At 43.0% G+C, this 19,392-nt stretch overlaps 1 protein-coding gene across 4 annotated transcripts in view; it reads left to right on the top strand.

The window, feature by feature from the left end:
• Nucleotides 1–17,239, top strand: part of LOC120916523 (galactoside alpha-(1,2)-fucosyltransferase 2-like) — a 221,176-nt gene extending 203,937 nt beyond the window's left edge. For all 4 annotated transcript variants that reach the window (XM_040327541.1, XM_040327540.1, XM_040327538.1 and 1 more), the window contains one exon: nucleotides 15,994–17,239. In XM_040327541.1, the coding sequence (XP_040183475.1) occupies nucleotides 16,011–17,057 (1,047 nt within the window). In that variant the 5' untranslated portion in view covers nucleotides 15,994–16,010 and the 3' untranslated portion in view covers nucleotides 17,058–17,239. The remainder of the gene's footprint in view (nucleotides 1–15,993) is intronic.
• Nucleotides 17,240–19,392: the final 2,153 nt, after the last annotated feature.

The following is a 19,392-nucleotide window of genomic DNA, read 5'->3' as shown; positions in this document are numbered from 1 at the left end:
CAGCTGGCTCCTTCCCAGCCCCATCCAATAAATTTTTAAATTTTTGGCGGAACGGTTTGTCCACAGAATTTCTGATGGTCAGTACACAAATCCGTCACACAAAAGTAGAAACACGCATGCTCAGAATCAATGCTCACCAAACCCGAAATTAGCAGAAGGGGCCCGAAGAGTGGCGCATAAGAGCTGAAATACCTTGTAGTATGTCACTATGTTTGTGTTTGTGGCATGACAATTGTGTACCGGGGTCCCTAACTTCCGAACGCCCGACTTCCGAACAACTCCTACTTACGAACGGGACGTTCTGCGCATTTGCGGCCATTTTATACGGCAGGCACAAACATAGGAAAACAACGTATCTCCCGTTCTGCCACATGCAAGGCCATTCGACGGATCATCGTAAAACATCGGAAAATTACGTAATTGCCTTCTGCGCATGTGGTTTCCGACTTACGAACATTTTTAACTTAAGAACAAACCTAAAGTCTCTAATTTGTTTGTATGTCGGGGACCCCCTGTATGCAAGACAAGATCCTGGCACATGCCCTTTTGACAAAAATCAGATGCTCGGTTGGCCAACAATCGTATCGTGTGTACGAGGCTTTAGAATCAGAATCTGGGTTTCAAAGGAAACAACTTTCTCACATTTTGCACAGCAGTATTCACCCTCGAATGGTTAGATGTGTACAAAGTCACATTGCCATTCACGCTGGACAATGTTGCTTACAAATGTAATGGGAGATAATCCAGGAAAAAATAGGAATGATATTTTTTCATAATTTATTGTTAAGCTTCCTTCTAAACTTTAGTATATTGTGAGCACTAGTTGTTTTCCTACTGTCTTCCTGTTTACTGATCACATGCCCTCAGATGTCCTCTCCTTCCACTCACTGATCACACGCCCTCGGATGTCCTCTCCTTCCACTCACTGATCACACGCCCTCAGATGTCCACTCCTTCCACTCACTGATCACACGCCCTTGGTGTCCTCTCCTTCCACTCACTGATCACACGCCATTGGTGTCCTCTCCTTCCACTCACTGATCACACAGCCCTTGGCTGGGAAGAACTTATACTTGTATTAGATAGTATTTTTATTTTTTTTTTCATTTACAAACGTTTTTTATTATGGAAAAGGTCATAGTACAAGATTTTTACAGTGGTAGAAGATATACAAGTGAGAGAGTAATTTAGATTATACATTATGGCCCGGATTCAGATATGAGTTACGACAGCGTATCTCCAGATACGCCGTCGTAACTCTGAGTGTGCGGGGTCGTATCTATGCGCCTGATTCTTATGCCACGTACAGACGGTCGTTTTTTGTGATAAAAAAAACGACGTTTTGAATCATGAAATAAAACGACGTTTTTGAAACTTCATTTTCAAAAACGGCGTTGCCTACACACCATCATTTTTTAAAATGCTCTAGCAAAGCGCGGTTACGTTCAGCACGTACGACGGCATTTTCCATTGAAGCTAGCTTCATAACTTGCTTCTGAGCATGCGCGGGTTTAAAAACGTAGTTTTGCCCACACACTATCATTTTCATTGACACAAAAAAACGACGTTTTGAAAAACGACACAAAAAATTCGAGCATGTTCGAATTTTTTTTTTGTCGTTTTTCAGAAGACATAAAACAACGTTTTCCCCACACACGGTCATTTTAAATGACGTTTTCAAAAACGGCGTATTTTTCATCACAAAAAACGACCGTCTGTACGCGGCATTAGAATCAGTTATGCATAGATTTCCCTAAGTCTCTTACACCGTCGTATCTTAGGCTGCATATTTACGCTGGCCGCTAGGTGGCGCTTCCGTAGATTTCCGCGTCAAATATGCAAATTAGGTAGATACGACGATTCAGAAACGTACCTCCGCCCGGCACATTTTTTTACGTCGTTTACGTTAGGGTTTTTCCAGTGTAAAGTTACCCCTCATAAAGCAGGGGTAAGTCATGTTAGGTATGGACGTCGGAAACGAACGAACAGCGTCGTATTTTACGTCGTTTGCGTAAGTCGTTCGCGAATAGGGCTGTACGTGAGTCGAAAGCATTGACGGTTTGCGGCGTAATTTGGAGCATGCGCACTTGGAAACGTTCACGGACAGCGCATGCGCCGTTTGTAAGAAACGTCAATTACGTGGGGTCACAAGTAATTTAAATAAAACACGCCCACATCATCCACATTTGAATTAGGCGGGCTTACGCCGACACATTTACACTACGCTGCCGTAACTTAGGGCGTAAGTTCTTTCTGAATACGGAACTTGCGCCCTAAGTTACGGCGGTGTAGTGTATCTGAGATACGCTACGCCCGCCGATAGATACGAAAATGTATCTGAATCCGGGCCTATATGAGTAAAGACATATCATATGAGAAAATACATATATTAGATTATAAATCCATATAACATTTGCGAAAAAGGATCTGTAGATGTGCTTAAGTAGAATAACAGTAGTGGATACTACACCAATAGAGAGGTCTCCCATAAAGTCAATTTTTTTTGGTATATATGACACATATAATGTGTGGTGTATTCTCTCTGATAGTTTGATGTTTGCCATACGGTTAAGAACTTGTGGCCATGGTACATTGGAGGAACGCCAGTTGAAAGTGATGGTCCAGTGATGGGAGATAGAGCTAAATAGAGTATGGATTCGTCTAGAACTGGCTATTGATATGTCTTGTATGGGGAAGAATAAAAGGCACATTTGGGGTGTTAGTGGGATTTTTCTGCCCGAAATTCGATCAATCATGAGACTTGCATTGTGCCAAATGTTTTTTAGATGGTAGCAATCCCCAAATATATGTAGTAGTGTCCCATGTGTAGAGCAGCCCCTTAACAGAGTGGGGATGTTGATGGGTAGTAGGCATGTGCATTTCGTTTCGTTCCGAATAGAAATTCGGACGAATTTTTCATTATTCGGACATTCATACGAATGCATACGCATACGAATTCACGAATTGCAATATCAATGAATTTACCGAATCCGAACGAACGTTTTCGATTCCGAATCGAAAACCCGCGGACGAAATTCGATCGGAATTCGAATTATTATTTTTTTTTTTTTCGAATTCCGATCGAATTTCGTCCGCGGGTTTTCGATTTGGAATTTTTTTTTTTTTTTTAATTCGATCGAATTTCGATTTGGAATTCGATTTTTTTTTTTTTTCGAATTCCGATCGAATTTCGAAATTATATTCGAAAATAGACTATTTGTTGTCGAATCCAGTCGAAATGCTTTCGAATTCGACCGGATATTTCGAAATTCGGTCGAAAACGAACAAATTCCGAGAACGGTCTAAATATTTTCGAATTCGACCGGATTTTTCGAAATTCGGTCGAAAACGAACGAGTTCCGAAAACGAATTTAACACATGTAACGAACCTAACTTAACGAAATTAATTAAATAACGAATTAAAACTAAACGAAACAAAACAAAATTTTCCCTTTTGCACATGCCTAATGGGTAGAATGAGTTGAGTTTGGCAGGGATGAGATATCACCTATAAAGCAGTTTGGTGGCAGATTCTCTAATAGTGGTAATTTTGGTGCATTTGTATAGGTTTTCAAAAATGGTATCCCATTGTTCAGAAGAGAATAAAATGTTTAGATCTGATTCCCATTGTAACATGGGGTGTGATTTTTCAGGCATATTGAATTTGTTTAGATTTTTATAAATTTTGGAAAATAATCCTTTGTCTTGTGGGGAGGAAATGCAAATCTGTTTGAATTGTGAAAAGGGGGTAAGTAGAGTGAGTTAGTAGTATTTTTGGTAGAACTGTTTCATCTTTGTGCAATTTTCATGTTCCGTAGGTGCAAGGTCATATTTTGTTTGTAGTTCAGTGAAAGAGTAAAATGTATTGTTATGGGCGAGTAATTTTATATTTGTTAGATTATGCAGTTTCCATATTGCTAATAGGGATGAGCCGAACACCCCCCCCGTTCGGTTCGCACCAGAACCTTCAAACGGACCGAATTCAAAAGTGCTCATTTTAAAGATACGTTCCCTTGGGCAAGACCCGGGTTCTCAAAGACGTTTTCACAGGCATACTATAGACACCCAGCGGGTACAATATTTAAAGGAATTTTTCATTTTTTTATTTTTTATTTAAGCATCATTAAATTCACTGCTCCTGAATCTTTAGGTGCAAACTACAGAGCACACGGCCAGTACACACCAAGTAGCTTTAGGTGCAAACTACAGAGGACACAGGCAATAAACCACGTAAGAATACTGCAGCTAGCACAATCACCTGCCTGCCAGTAAATTAGGAAGAACTGATCTAGCTAAACTATACAGTGTATAAATATATGTACAACACCTGTGATGTATTTATATGCTCTACACACTGTAACATTAAGGGCTCTTTCACACGTCCGTTCCGTTCGTCCGTTTTTTGGACGTCCGTTAACGGACTGCAATGCTTTTCTATGGGTTAGCGTCCGTTAGCGGATGAGCATCCGCTAACGTCCGTTAACATCCGTCTCCGTTAAGCTCCGGTTTTTTGAACGGAAGAAAACCCTATTTTTCTTCCGTCAAAAAAACGGAACGGACGAAAAACGGACGTTAGCGGACGATCCGTTTACCATCCGATCCGCTTACATCCGTTTTTCATCACAATATGTGAAAAGCCCGAAAAAAAAATAAAAAAATAAAACAGATGAAAAAACGGATGTTAACGGACGAAAAACGGATCGGAAACGGATGAAAAAACGGATAAACTGATGAAAAAAAAAATTATCTAAAAAACTGAGCGGACGTGTGAAAGAGCCCTTACTGACTAGCCTGCCTGCCTGCTCTATCTACCTGCAAAAAATGACACTCTCTCTGTCCTCTCTTTTTTTTTTTTATAAATTCTTTATTTTTCATTTTTCCTCATTTCACAATTCCACAAGAACAGGGATGTTATCATATCAGAAAACAAAAGCCAACAATCAAACCACTATACGTTGTACTTGTTCCTGACCTATCTCTAAACTTAACTGCTTCTAACACATATACTACCATATAGATCCAAAACTAATTCCTCGCTCTTCTTATTTCCTATTCCCCTGGGACATTTAACCTGTCCTCTCTCTGTTTAAGAAATTGAGAAACCCAGTCTCCCCCCTCACCCACCCCAACGTCCGGACCCCTTGTCCAAAAACCTTCCCGAGCCCGGACAAAAAGAAAAGAAGAGAAAAAAAAAAAAAAAAAAACACAATAATTTCAGTTCCTCCCTCTCCCCCCCCCCCCCTACTCCCCTCGTTCCCTATAACTGTCATAGGGAGCCCATATCTCCCTATACTTCCCCTTCTGTTCCCTCAAAGCCATCGTGAGATTTTCCATACATTGGATTTCCCTGATTTTTTCATGCCATTGAGGTCTACTTGGTGAGCACGTGCTCTTCCATAAAGCTGGAATGCAAGCTCTAGCTGTTATTAGTAAATGTCTTACCAAAGATTTTTTATAATTTACTACTGATATCGGGATGTCTAACAACAGGTAGACCGCTGGATTCTCTCCAAGAGACATTTCAGTTATCTCTTCTATTTCCTCTGACACCATCCTCCAGAATTCTTTCACTCCTTCACAGTTCCAAAAAATATGTATCAGAGTTCCTTCTTCTTTTAGACATCGCCAACAAAGATTTGACGTTTGTGGAAAAATTTGGTTTAAAACTTCCGGGGTCTTATACCACCTACTCAGGATCTTATATCCTCCCTCCTGGTATTTGGATGCTAGAGAAGCCTTATGATTAAACTCAAAAAATTTTCCCTTCTGGTTCTCTGTAAAAGTTACCCCTAGGTCTCTCTCCCAAGTATGTATAAAGCCTATTTCTTGTGGAGCTTTAAGTTCATTTACCAGGGAGTAAAATATTGATAACGAATGTCTCACCGCTTCTCCCTTGAGACACAATTTCTCAAATTCCGACAAACTCGTCCTCACTGTTGTCTGGCTCTGTATTGATCGCAGGAAACCCCTTAGCTGTCTTCGCCTGAATGGTTCTAAGACCTCTGCTAATTCACTTTCAATTTCCTCCCATGTCATTACCCGATTTTCCTTCTGAAAGTGAATCAATCTAGTTTTGCCTTGTCTTTTTAAATTCTCAAACCCTGGGTCGTTTACACCCGGCATAAATGCCGGGTTTCCCAGGACCGGAGTCAGAGGATTTGCTTCTGTTTCATCATTTGATTTTCTAAATACTTTTTTCACCACCTTAATTGTCGTCCCTATTGTTGGGTGCTTTTTAACTGATTGTGGTAGAATGGATCTAGAAAGCCAAATTAGTCCTTCCAGTGGTATTTCTATCATTGCCTGTTCTAAGAGGATCCATGGTTTGATCTTCGGAGTAACACACCAATCAAGAACTCTTGACAAATGTACAGCCTCATAGTATGCGAGTGGGTCTGGAAAACCTATGCCCCCTTTTTCTTTAGGTAAGGTTAAGATATCTCTCCTGACTCTGGCTGGTTTCCCTGCCCATATAAATCCCGCAAACTTCGTTCTAATCTCTTTCAGGAAACCTTGAGGTATACTGGTAGGGAGTGTCTGTAATAGATATAATATCCTAGGCATTGCATTCATCTTTATAATATTGACCCTGCCAAACCAGGTAAAAACCTCCTTATCCCATTTCTGTAAATCACGTTTTATTTGCCTTGTCAACGGTGCTAAATTTAGCTCTAAGATTCTATTTAGTTTCTTCGGGATTTTAGTCCCCAGATATCCGATATGAGAATTTGTCCATTTAAATGGAAAAGAAGCGGCTAATTGTCGTTGTTGAACCACATTCATCTCCACCCCCATTGCCTCCGACTTGTCATAGTTTACTTTAAAGTTTGAGAGCGCGCCATATTTAGCAATCTCAGCCAGCAATGGGGGAAGAGATAAAATAGGTTCCGTAAGAGAAAACATCAAATCATCCGCAAAAGCAGCTAATTTGTATACTCCTCCCTTTACACAGATACCTCTGATATCGGTATTCAGCCTTATCGTCCTCAAAAAGGGTTCAAGTGTCAAAATAAAAATAATTGGTGACAGAGGGCAGCCTTGCCGCGTCCCATTCCGTATCTCAAAGGGTTCCGACATAGTCTCGTTTATCTTTATTCTAGCTTTCGGCTGTGAATATAGGCTCATAACCCATCTTTGCATCCCCTCCCCCAAACCGATATATTTTATAATTGCTTTTAAGAATTTCCAGTCGACCCTATCAAACGCTTTTTCAGCGTCGGTAGATACCAGAACTAGTGCTTTCTTAGATACCTGGGAGAGATGGATCGCGTTAATCACCCGCATCGTATTTTCCCTGCCTTCCCTTCCTGGGGTAAATCCCACCTGATCTTGATGTATCAAATCAGGGATATGTGGTAATAATCTATTTGCTAGAATTTTTGTAAAGATCTTCAAGTCAACGTTTAATAGCGATATAGGGCGATAATTGGAACATAGTGTTAAATCTTTTCCCTCCTTAGGTATAACCGCTATATGTGCCATAAGGGCTTCATCCGGTATCCCCTGTCCTTCTCTTATCGCGTTATATGCTTTTAGAAATCTTGGCATCAGTTTTTCTGCATAGGTCCGATAGTAAAAAAGGGTAAACCCGTCGGGGCCGGGGGCTTTACCTGTTTTTAGCAATTTAAGGGTATTTGTGAATTCCTCAGCCGTAATCGGCCCTTCCATATCTCTCCCAATTTCCTCTGCTAATTTCGGCATTCCCGCCTTCTCTATATATTCCTTTATCTTCTCCTCCTGCCTACTCATCTTTCCTGTGTCCCTCTCTTCTTTTAGTTGATATAAATTCGTATAATAATTTTTAAATACTTTTGCAATTTCTTGTGAGGATTTCACTATCCTATCTCCTGTTGTTTTGATGCCATCTATATGATTTTGGGTCCTCATTTCTCTTAATGCCCTCGCTAGCATTCTACTCGGCTTATTACCATATTCATAGAAGGCACGTTTACATCTTTTTAGTGAGGCTTTTGCATTGTCTGTTAGTAACAGATTCAGTTCATCTCGCGTCTGCCTCAACTTCTCCTCAGTCTGAATTGCCAACGTTTTTTTATGTACATTTTCTAATTTACGAATTTCTCCCAGTAATGTTTCTATCTGTCTCCCTATCCTACGTTTCCTTTGTGTTCCCATTGAAATTAAAATCCCTCTCATAAAGCATTTATGCGTTTCCCAAATACAACTAGGCGACACCTCTCCCACCTCATTATCAGAAAAGAACCCTTCCATTTCCTGAACTATTTTTTCCTCATACTCTGGGTCTTTCAGGAGGGACTCGTTGATTTTCCAGTGCCACTCGCGAGCTACGGGTTCTCCCCATTCCAGTATACAATTTGTCGGTGAGTGATCAGAAATTGTAAATGATCCAATGGAGGCCTCCACAATATTCTGTAAAATATTCTGTGATACAAATATATAGTCTATTCGGGAATATGTTTTATGTTTGGCTGAAAAAAAAGTGTAGTCTCTCTCATGGGTGTGACTAGTCCTCCAGCTATCTACTACCTGTATCTTCTGTAGCAGACTCTTTGCTTTACTTAATTTGCTATATGATAGGTGTGATGCTCCCTTAGATGTATCTAGGATAGGATCTAGGGCCATATTCAAATCCCCTGCCAATATGATTCTTCCTTCTGCATTCAACTGAATCACATTAATGTATTTCTCCAACGCTGCAATCTGTCCTTCATTAGGCATATAGACGTTAACCAGAGTTACTTTCTGGTCGTTTAGATATCCTTTTACTATAAGTAGACGCCCTTCCTCATCCTGAATTACCTTTAGTTCTTTCCATATAATCGTCTTTGATAGCATAATTGCCACCCCCTTCGTCTTTGTTGTCGATGAGGAACTCTGATAGACAATTGGAAATCTATGATTGCCCAGTTTTGGGTTTTTATTTTTCTTAAAATGAGTCTCTTGGAGAAAAACGACCTGTGTCTTTAGTCTCCATAATTCTGCTAACAATTTAGATCTTTTCTCAGGGTTGTTTAACCCTTTTACATTATAGGACATCAAATTGATCTTAGCCATTTTAGAATCTCAATCACGTGGCTCCTTGGGAAACTAATAGAGGTGCCCAATGAGGAGATAAAGGGCTAAAGATAGGGGAATCCCCCCCAAAAGAGGGAGAAAAGACGGGCGAGAGAGGAGAGAGGGAGAAAAGACGAGAGAGAGGAAAGAAAAAAAAAAAATTTCTCTAGTCCTTCAATCCGGTTGATCCCCTAGGAACCCAGAGAGGACAAAAAAAAAAAAAAAAAAACAATTAAGCGTCTCCGACTTCCCTCCACACGGAGGAGAGGCGCTTTAGTGGGCTAAGGTGTGTGAGCACCGAGGAGAGTCACGCCCTATTATAAGTCCGGGTGCGCTTCCCTGAGTTACCCCTTTCAATCCCCTTTTCCCCTCCACCCCCCAATTCTAGTCGAGCACACGAAAAATGAGATATCCCCCCCCATCATAAAGACCTCACCGCTTAGACATATTCAGTCGTATACATATACTATATAAGCACATTTAGACATATAAATCTCTGTCTACCTGTCTAACTGTCTACCATTTAGAGGTAAAAATTTCTTTTTTTTTCTTCTTTTTTTTTTTTTCACCTTTTAAACCCCTATTATCATGTTACCACCGACGTACTTCTGACCTCCCCCCTCTCCACTCTCTCTCTCCTAACCTCCTAACTATTAACATCTTAACTCTTTATGTCTGCTCCCCCCTCTTGTGTCCCCACCAAGAAAGGAAAAGAAAAAAAAAAAAAAAAAAAGAGGGAGAAAAAAAAAAAAAGGTTCTATTCCCCTTTCCCTTACCCTTGCCTATTCCTTCTTCCTTCGTTTTCCTATTAGGTCATCTTATTAGGCCCCCGTTATCCCCAAAACTCACTCACCCACTCTTACCCTCCCCACCTACCCCTATACCGTCTTACCCCTTACCCCTCCCTCCCACCTCTATGTCCTATTCCAAAAAAGTATCATGGCCTATTGGCCTTTGGTGTTTCAAAGTGTGTAAATGTAAATGTGTCAGCCTTTTATTGTGACTCCTCTAATCCCCCCTAACCCTCTTATCTATCACCCCAAAAAAAAAAAAAAGAAAAATCCCCCCCCCCCCCTTCTTCAATTCTCAATTTCCCCACATCCCTAGTCTCCCCTAATAGTGAACCACCTTGTACCTTTGCCCATCCCATCCATCCCCCCCCCTATTATAGACTCGGTGTGTCTTATATTATACCTTCCCTGATCCTTAAATCAAACGGATCTAGGGCTCTAGTGACATAGTGACTTAGTGAAAACCCCCCCCCCAAAAAAACAAAAACAGAAAAAAAAACAAAAAAAAAACATTCTCCTCAGAACGCCCCCCCCTTTTTTTTAAGACAACCCCCCCTCCCTGTCCCTCCCCTCACGAACCCCCCCCCCCCCCCCCCCCCCCAAAAAAAAAAAAAAAAAAATAAAAAAAAAAAAAAAAAAGAGCGTGGCTGGAGATGCTGGCCTACTAGCCCACCTATGTTTCTGGGTCTTTCCTCTGTCATTTTCCTAGTGCTCTATTGGCCCATAATAGACCCACCTCAGGGAAGAGGAGCAAAGGGAGCATCTGTAAATTTACACACATATATACACATATGAGCGGGACGGTAAAGCCCCGCCACTCAGAAATATTCCACTCTTAACTTATAGCCTTCCCCACATGGGGATAGTACCTTCCCTCCAAAACCAAGTCCGAGTGTTCTCCAAAGACAAAAAAAAAAAAAAAAAAAAAAACCTCCAACGAGAAAAACAGTCGGATATGGGTATGAACCTCAAGAATCACCAAAAAAATACTCTCCAGAAGGCCTCCACCCAAGTGGGTCGGGTAGAGATAAAGAGAGAGAGAGTACAAAAAAAAAAAGAAAAAATGAAAAAAGGGGAGAAAAAAACAAATAAAAATACACATTCCCCTGGGAGGGGCCATCTTCCATAAGTCTCTCCATCTCCTCTTTCTCTTCAGAATTGGGGTGGGGAACTCCCCCATGTCCTCTACAGTCTTACCCCTTTTAACCTTCCCTCACCTCAGTTTATCTAGGCTCTCTTTCAGCTGTGACTGGCAGATCTAACCAGTTAGGGACTGCTATTGGTGTTGACCCCAAAAATTCAAAAAGCGCTGGGAGCTGGGACGGCTCTCTTAGATTAAAATTCCTTCCTTCTTTTTTCACATTAACGGCCAACGGAAACCCCCATCTGTATATGGCTCCTTGACCGCGTATATGTTCTAGTAGGGGTCTTAACAAGCGCCGTCGGGCTTTAGTTTGCCAACACAAATCCGGAAATATTTGTATATTCGCCCCCTCCCAGATCACCGGTCCTTCTTTCCATGCTTCCCTGAGAATTTCTTCTTTTTCTCTATAAAAATGTATACGACATAACACATCACGAGGGTTAGTCTGGTCTGGATTCCTTGTTGTTGGGACCTTATGGACCCTGTCTAGCTCCAGGGGGGAGCCTGAGCTTTTTTTTAGAATTTTATTAAAGATAGCCAAAGCAGCTTCCCTTAACGCCGCCCCCTCACAACTTTCTGGTATTCCTTTTATGCGCACATTATTCCTTCTACTTCTGTTATCTGCCTCTTCAGCATTTAACTGCAATCTGACCAGCTGCTGTTGCTGTTTCTCACACTTTTCTTCTAGTACCCCCAATCTGAAGTCCACGACCACTTGTTGCTCCTCCAATATGCCCACTTTTTGCTCCCCCACCCCCACTTTTATCCGGACTTCTTCCAACTCTTCTTTCCAAGTACTCGTCATTAGCGTTAACATTTTCTGGATATCGTCTCTGGTTGGGAGAGCCTGAATAAGCCTGCTTAACTGGCGCATATCAGGTATCAGCTCTGATTCAAATGTATCCCCCGTATCGGGTATACTATGTGCGTTCTGTATGCTAGACTGCATAACCTCTTCTGATATATGTTCACTCTCTTTAGAACTTAATATTTCCCCACTTGTTGCACCCTTCTCCCTCTGGTTTAGAGGTGGGGATGGTGCAGGGGATATAGGGGTTGTAGACATTAGTGCTAATATAGATGGTGTCTTTGTACACTCTCTAGACCCCGTATTCATATCCCCCGCTATATTGTCAGCTATTTCCAGCAAAGCAGACCGTAACAGTATAGGTGTTTCAAAAGTACCTTTATTCCACGCCGTTGCTTCTGAGGCCACCTCCGTCCACTCCTCCGCTGGGGGTCTCTCAGTCTCACCTATGTAGCATAAATCACCTGTATTGTTCACCGCTTTGACCACCGGGGTAGCTGGACTAAGGACTGGGTCTGAAGCAGTTACCAACTCCTCACCAGCAATCAACTGTTGTCCTTTTGTCACCGGCGAGTCTGATACAAATACAGGTGTATTCTGACTCACAGTTACAGCTACAGCTTTAAGGGGACTTTCAGATAGTGATTCCCTCCTCAGAACCCTGCTTCCGACGGCTTCCTCCAGCTGCTCAGCCCCCCTCCTCACCGTCATGTAGCGTGTGATGTATGAGTGGCAGGGGGCTTGAACACCTCCTACGCGTCTTCCTTGGCTCTTTCCCCGCCGCGACATCAGCTGTCTGGAGCCTCTGTCAGGTACTGCGCTCTCCACCCGTTCACCGCAGACTTTCGATGGGGGTAGGGGGGTATCGGAACCGTCGGTCAGGTGCTGCGCTCTCCCCCCCCGCTAACCGCAGACTTTCGATGGGGGTAGAGGGGTCCCGGAACCGTCGATCTCCTGCTTCAACGCACCACGGACTCAGAGCTCTCCTCACTAGCGTGCGTTCACTCCTCCATGCTCACACCACCGTCCCCTCTCTGTCCTCTCTTAACCACCGCAACACACTACACAAGGCTGACCTGCAGGCGGCCTTTTATAGTGTGGGCGTGTACTAAACCCCCTGAGCCATAATTGGCCAAAGCCACCCTGGCTTTGGCCAATTATGGCTCTCCGTTTTTTGCAAGCTGTGATTGGCCAAGCATGCAGGTCATAGTGCATGCTTGGCCAATCATCAACCAGCGATGACGCAGTGAATTATGGTCTGTAAAACGTAACTCGAATTTGGCGCGAACGACCCGCTTTGTTCGTATTTCGACGAACGATCGAAATACGATGTTCGAGTCGAACATGGGTTTGACTCGAATACGAAGCTCATCCCTAATTGCTAATGAGTTTTGGTTATGGAGTATTCATCAGGGCCTGGAGCTATAGAGATTTTTAACGAGAGTATAATTCTTTTAATTTCTATGTCTGATCATGGAGCGTTGAGCAACTCTATTTGTTGGTTAGATAGAATGGGTAGTGTGATATCATTGAGCCAGTTCAGGGAAGATTGTTTAGGTGAGAATTGGAGAGTAGAGAGAAGCATTTTATAGAAGTCTAAAAGTATGTTCATAACTTCTTTGGGATGGGATACTAAGGCCCCGTACACACGGTCGGACAAAACCGATGAGAATGGTCCGACGGACCGTTTTCATCGGTTCACTGCTGAAGTGGCCTGACATGTACACACCATCAGTTCAAAATCCGATCGGGTCAGAATGCGGTGACGTAAAACACACGACGTGCTGAGAAAAACTAAGTTCAATGCTTCCAAGCATGCGTCGACTTGATTCTGAGCATGCGCGGGCTTTGGACCGATGCTTTTCTGTACTAACCATCGGTTTGGTCTGATGGGGCAGTGGTCCATCGGTTCGGTTTTGTAGCATGTTTTAAAATTTTGGACCGAAGGAAAACAGACCGATGGCCTATACACACGGTCGGTTTGGTCCGATGAAAGTGAACTTCGGTTCATTCTCATCGGACCAAACCGACCGTGTGTACGGGGCCTAAGTTGCCTGATGAATTCCTCAATTTATAGGTGTGGGGAGGTTTTGTTGTTTGATTTTGTTTTCTGGCAAGCATGGTAGAGTATGAATTGCTATTAAGCAAAATAGGATTAAATTTAACCTCAGGTAGGTAGATTCACAAAGAGTTAGGCCGGCTTATCAGTAGATAAGCCGGCCTAACTCTGAATCTACGCCGGCGTTTGTTTAAGCGTATGCTCAAACAGAGATACGCTTAAACAAAGCTAAGATAGGACGGCTTGCGCCGTTCTATCTTAGCTTGCAATTTTTTGGATGGCCGCTAGGTGGCGCTTCCATTGCGGCCGGCGTAGATTATGTAAATTAGCTTTTACGCCGATTCCCGGACGTACGCGAGCCCGCCGCAGTCGATTAACGTTGTTTCCGTAAGGCCTTAGGCGGCCTAAAGTTATTCCACCTATGAAGTGGAATAACAATGTTAAAGTATGGCCACCGTTCCCGCCGCGAGGTTTGAATTTTTTACGTCGTTTGCGCAAGTCGTCCGCGAATCGGGAGTTACGTCGTTTACGTACACGTCTAAATCAATAGGCCCGTACGGCGTCCTTAGCCGCAATGCGCACTGGGAAATGTAGGCGCCCGGCGCATGCGCAGTAGCAAAAAACGTCAAAAAACGTCAAGCCTCATTTCCATACAACACGCCCCCCTCCAACCAATTTGAATTAGGCACCCTTACGCCCACTTGTTTGAGGCTACGCCATAGATTAGCAGGTAAGTAGATTGAAAATCACTACTAGCCTAGTTAATTTACGGCGGTGTAGCCTAAACAGGCTAGGCTAGGCCGCCCTAAAGTTAGTCCAATCTCTCTGAATCTACCTATTTGTTTATTACTAGATCATTAAGGCCCAAGTCACAATTGTGTGACTTTGTCGCAACTTAAAGCAATGCCTGTGTAATTTTGAGGTCTATGAACCTCAAGTCGCATAAAAGTCAGACCAAAGTAGTGCAGGGACTACTTTGAAGTCGCACAGATATGAATGGTACTCATTGGAAAACATGGGGTACTACTTGTCATGCAGCTTTGCAGTCTCAAGTCGCACAAATGTGAAAGGGGCCTTTAATGTATTTTTTATTGCAAGCATTGCAAGTGTCAGAATTTGACTTGTTATCAGCCTTTTGTAGTCTCTATACAGCAGAGCTCAGTCAGAGAGGGAGAAGCAGCAAAAGCAGCCAGTCAGTTGTGCTGCAGTACTTATGTGCCAATATAAAGCATGCTGATGAGGGGGAGAAAACGGAGTGACAAAGAGATGAGCTCATCAATCTGCAGATTTTCCCATTTCTGTTTAGTCACAGACTGGGCAGTGACAAGTATGCTAGGCAAAAAGCAATGTGATTTAAGGTAGATAATAAGGTAAAAAAAACGATATTATAAGGGTAAATTATTTAGTCACATCACCCCCTGCCTCCATCCCCCTCTGCCACCAACACCCCCTGCCTTCACCCCTTTTTGCGGTGCCACAATCTCCCCTTGCCTCCAATCTCCCCCTGCCTCCAATCTCCCCCTGCCTCCAATCTCCCCCAGATCCCCTGCCTCCAATCACCTCCTGCCTCCATCGTCCCCTGTCTCCATTCCCCTCTACGGTGCCAACCACAACCCTTGTCTCCATCCCCCACCCTCTGCGGTGCCACCATCCCCCTCTGCAGTGCCACCAACACCCCCTGCCTCCATTGCCCCCTACCTCCATCTCCCTCTTTGCTGCCACCGCAGCCACCATCACCCCCTGCCTCCAATCACCCCCTGCCTCCAATCTCCATGCGCAGTTCCAAGCCTAACCGATCTCGTCTATTTTTACCGACACATTCCCGCAACTACGGACATTTACGAACGGGGAAAAAGTGCCCGTTTTTACGAACTGTCCGTAAAAATACGGACGGTTGGCAACACTGCTTGCCACCTGTTTAACACATTTTATTAAACGTTAGCGTAGTAGGGAAAGCAGATTGGACTGGCAGGAACAGCAGGGTTTTTATACAAAAAGAACAAGATACATTTTCATACACGTACATGGTACAGCAGTTGCATATCAGGAATATGAAATGTTGAGTTTACAAACGCTTTGACTTTAATGTTTATGTACAACATTCACATCTTGGCAAACTGCTTTAATTAATGTGTCTCTTTTGTCATTTTTTCTCTAGCTTGGACCACTGGAAACATGAATAGGCACCTCTTCTACAGCATAGCAGTTACTTTTTTGATTTTGGTCACTATGTTCCTTTCCTATTTATACCATGCCAAACTTAACATTGTTGTGTTTACGGACATTGTGCAAAAAAATGAAGTGGTTTCAAAAACAGAGGAACCAGTCATTGAGAAGACTCAGACTGTAGAAGAACCAAAACCTCTGACCGGTATGTGGACTGTCAATGCCATTGGCCGTTTGGGCAATCTAATGGGAGAGTATGCCACGCTTTACGCTCTTGCCAAAATGAATGGCCGACAGGCCTATGTCTTGCCAGGAATGCACAGCCAGCTGTCAAAGATCTTTAAATTAAGATTGCCAGTACTCCACCAGGATGTAATTAACCGCGTCAAATGGAGACATTACGGACTTCATGATTGGATGTCTGATGAGTACCGACATATAGAAGGGGAATATATTCATCTTGGTGGCTACCCATGTTCTTTTACATTTTACGATCACATAAAAGATGAAATTCTCAGAGAATTTACATTCCATGACTTCATTAAAGAAGAATCTTATGCATATCTGAACAATGTGCGTGGTGACAGGAAAAATGTCACTTTTGTAGGTATACATGTCCGTCGAGGAGACTATGTGCATGTTATGCCCAACACATGGAAAGGGGTGGTTGCTGACAAAGGATATTTGCAAAAAGCCATGGATTATTTCAGAAACAAGTATGAAAACCCACTGTTTATTGTAACCAGTAACGGGATGGACTGGTGTAAGGAGAACATTGATAATTCACTGAAAGACGTTCACTTTGCTGGAGATGGTCAAGAAGGATCCCCAGGACGGGACTTTGCCCTCTTGGCACATTGTAACCACACCATCATGACTATAGGGACCTTTGGTATTTGGGTGGGCTACTTAGTAGGTGGTGAAACCATCTATTTAACAAACTACACTCTGCCCGACTCTCCTTTTCTTAAACTTTTTAAATATGAAGCTGCTTTCCTTCCGGAATGGATTGGGATTCCTGCCGACCTCTCTCCACTTTTGAAAAATAATCCATAATGATAACTCAGGAACTTCTCTGGAGATAAACAGAATGCCAAAAGTATTTGACTAGGATCTATCCCTCCTGTGGAGATGATGTTGCATTTCATACAATGCAAAAATAACATTCATGTTGCATAATTTATTACATTGCTATATATTTTTTGAACTTTAGCAATAAAAATTTTGATTTTACCCATTGTATCTAAATACATTTCATGTTTAAATTACACAATGCGGTTTTGAGATTAAAAACTAACATTATCCACTCTGATCAAAAAGTGTATAGTGAGATTGAAATTAAGCAGCTATAGAGCTCCCTACATGGTTACATAGGGGCAGATCCACAGGGCGAGTACGCCGGCGTATCTACTGATACGCCGGCGTACTTTCAAATTACCCGCGTCGTATCTTTGGTTTGAATCCTCAAACCAAGATACGACGGCATCTGGGTTAGATCTGACAGGTGTACGTCCTCGTACGCCTTCGGATCTAAGATGCAATACTTCGGCGTCCGCTGGGTGGCGTTCATGGCGTTTTTCGCGTCGGGTATGCAAATTAGCTATTTCCGACGATCCACGAACGTACGAGCGTCCGGCGCATTTTTTTACGGCGTCTCTAGTCGGCTTTTTTCGGCGTATAGTTAAAGCTGGTATTTTGTCGCGTATAGTTAGACCTGCCATGTTAAGTATGGCCGTCGTTCCTGCGTTTATTTTGAATTTTTTATGCGTAAGTCGTCCGTGAATCGGGATGGACGTAATTCACGTCTAAGTTAAAAAAAATGACGTCGTTGCGACGTCATTTAGCGCAATGCACGGCGGGAAATTTAGAAAACGGAGCATGCGCAGTTCATTCGGCGCGGGGACGCGCTTCATTTAAATGAAACACGCCCCCTAATCGCCGATTTGAATTCCGCCGCCAGAGATAGACTACGCCGCCGTAACTTACGGCGCGAATTCTTCCAGGATTCAAACTAAAGCCAGGTAAGATACGGCGGCGTAGCGTATCTCTGATACGCTGCGCGGGTGCAGATCTCTGTGGATCTGCCCCATAGTTGGTAAGGTGGAATAAAGACAACAGTCTATCCAGTTCAACCCGTGTAGGTGTGTGTGAACTACGTATTCAAGTATCGGCTTTCTGAATATCAAAGTATAGGCATGGCCTTCTCCTTCACATCCCAGTAGATTCAATAGGTCACTTAGGCTCAGTTCACCCTAGATGCTGATGCGGCTCCCAGCAGGGGTCCTGTGCGTCCTGGTTCACTGTTTCAGGTCTGATTTCAGCCCATATTTTGGGCTGAATTCGAACCTGAAATGGACCTAAAGACGCACGGGGTTCCTGTGCAAATTCGCACCAGAGCCGCATCGGAGATATGGGAACCGGCTCCATAGAGAGTCGGGTCACATTCTCCCGCTATTGCGAATTGGATGCAGAGATCCCGCATTCAATTCGCAATAGTGTGGCCTCAGCCTTGCATTAAAGGGGTTGTAAAGATACAATTTTTTTTTCTTAAGTAGCTTTCTTTACCTTAGTGCAGTCCTCCTTCACTTACCTAATCCTTCTATTTTGCTTTTAAATGTCCTTATTTCTTCTGAGAAATCCTCACTTCCTGTTCTTCTGTCTGTAACTTCACACAGTAACGGGAGGCTTTTTCCCTGGTGTGGAGTGTCGTGCTCGCCCCCTCCCTTGGACTACATGAGAGTCAGGACGCCCACTAACACACAGCTCCTTTCTCTATCTGCAACGTAGGGAGTGCCCTGACTCTCCTGTAGTCCAAGGGAGGGGGCGAGCACGACACTCCACACCAGGGAGAAAGCCTTGCATTACTGTGTGGAGTTACAGACAGAAGAACAGGAAGTGAGGATTTCTCAAAAGAAATAAGGACATTTAAAAGCAAAATAGAAGGATGAAGTAAGTGAAGGAGGACTGCACTAAGGTAAAGGAAGCTATTTAGGAAAAATAAATTGTACCTTTACAACCCCTTTAATGTTTTGGGCTGGGACTTACCTATGCTCTGCAGGATTCTGGATTGCGAACAGTTTGAGTTATTCATCTACTTTACTTTAAAGAAAATTACACAGTGATGTGTTAAATATTTTCTATTTTTAACTGGGTGAGTATGCTTTGGCATGCTTGTAATATAACCAGTTATTACACAATCCCAGAGCCCTTGATAAGTTTTAACATTCAAGATTAGAAGACTGGAAGGCTGCCAAGTCACTGTTGGGAGGGGGGAACAGGAAGAGTTAGATAATGTAGTGGAACCTCGGATTGCGAGTAACGCGGTTAACAAGCGTTTCGCAATACGAGCACTGTATTTCCTAAAATCCTAACTCGGTTTGTGAGTGTTGTC

This window comes from Rana temporaria, chromosome 10 (assembly GCF_905171775.1).
Source record: "Rana temporaria chromosome 10, aRanTem1.1, whole genome shotgun sequence".
In the NCBI taxonomy this organism is placed as follows: domain Eukaryota; kingdom Metazoa; phylum Chordata; class Amphibia; order Anura; family Ranidae; genus Rana; species Rana temporaria.
This window is presented reverse-complemented; position numbering and strand designations above follow the sequence as displayed.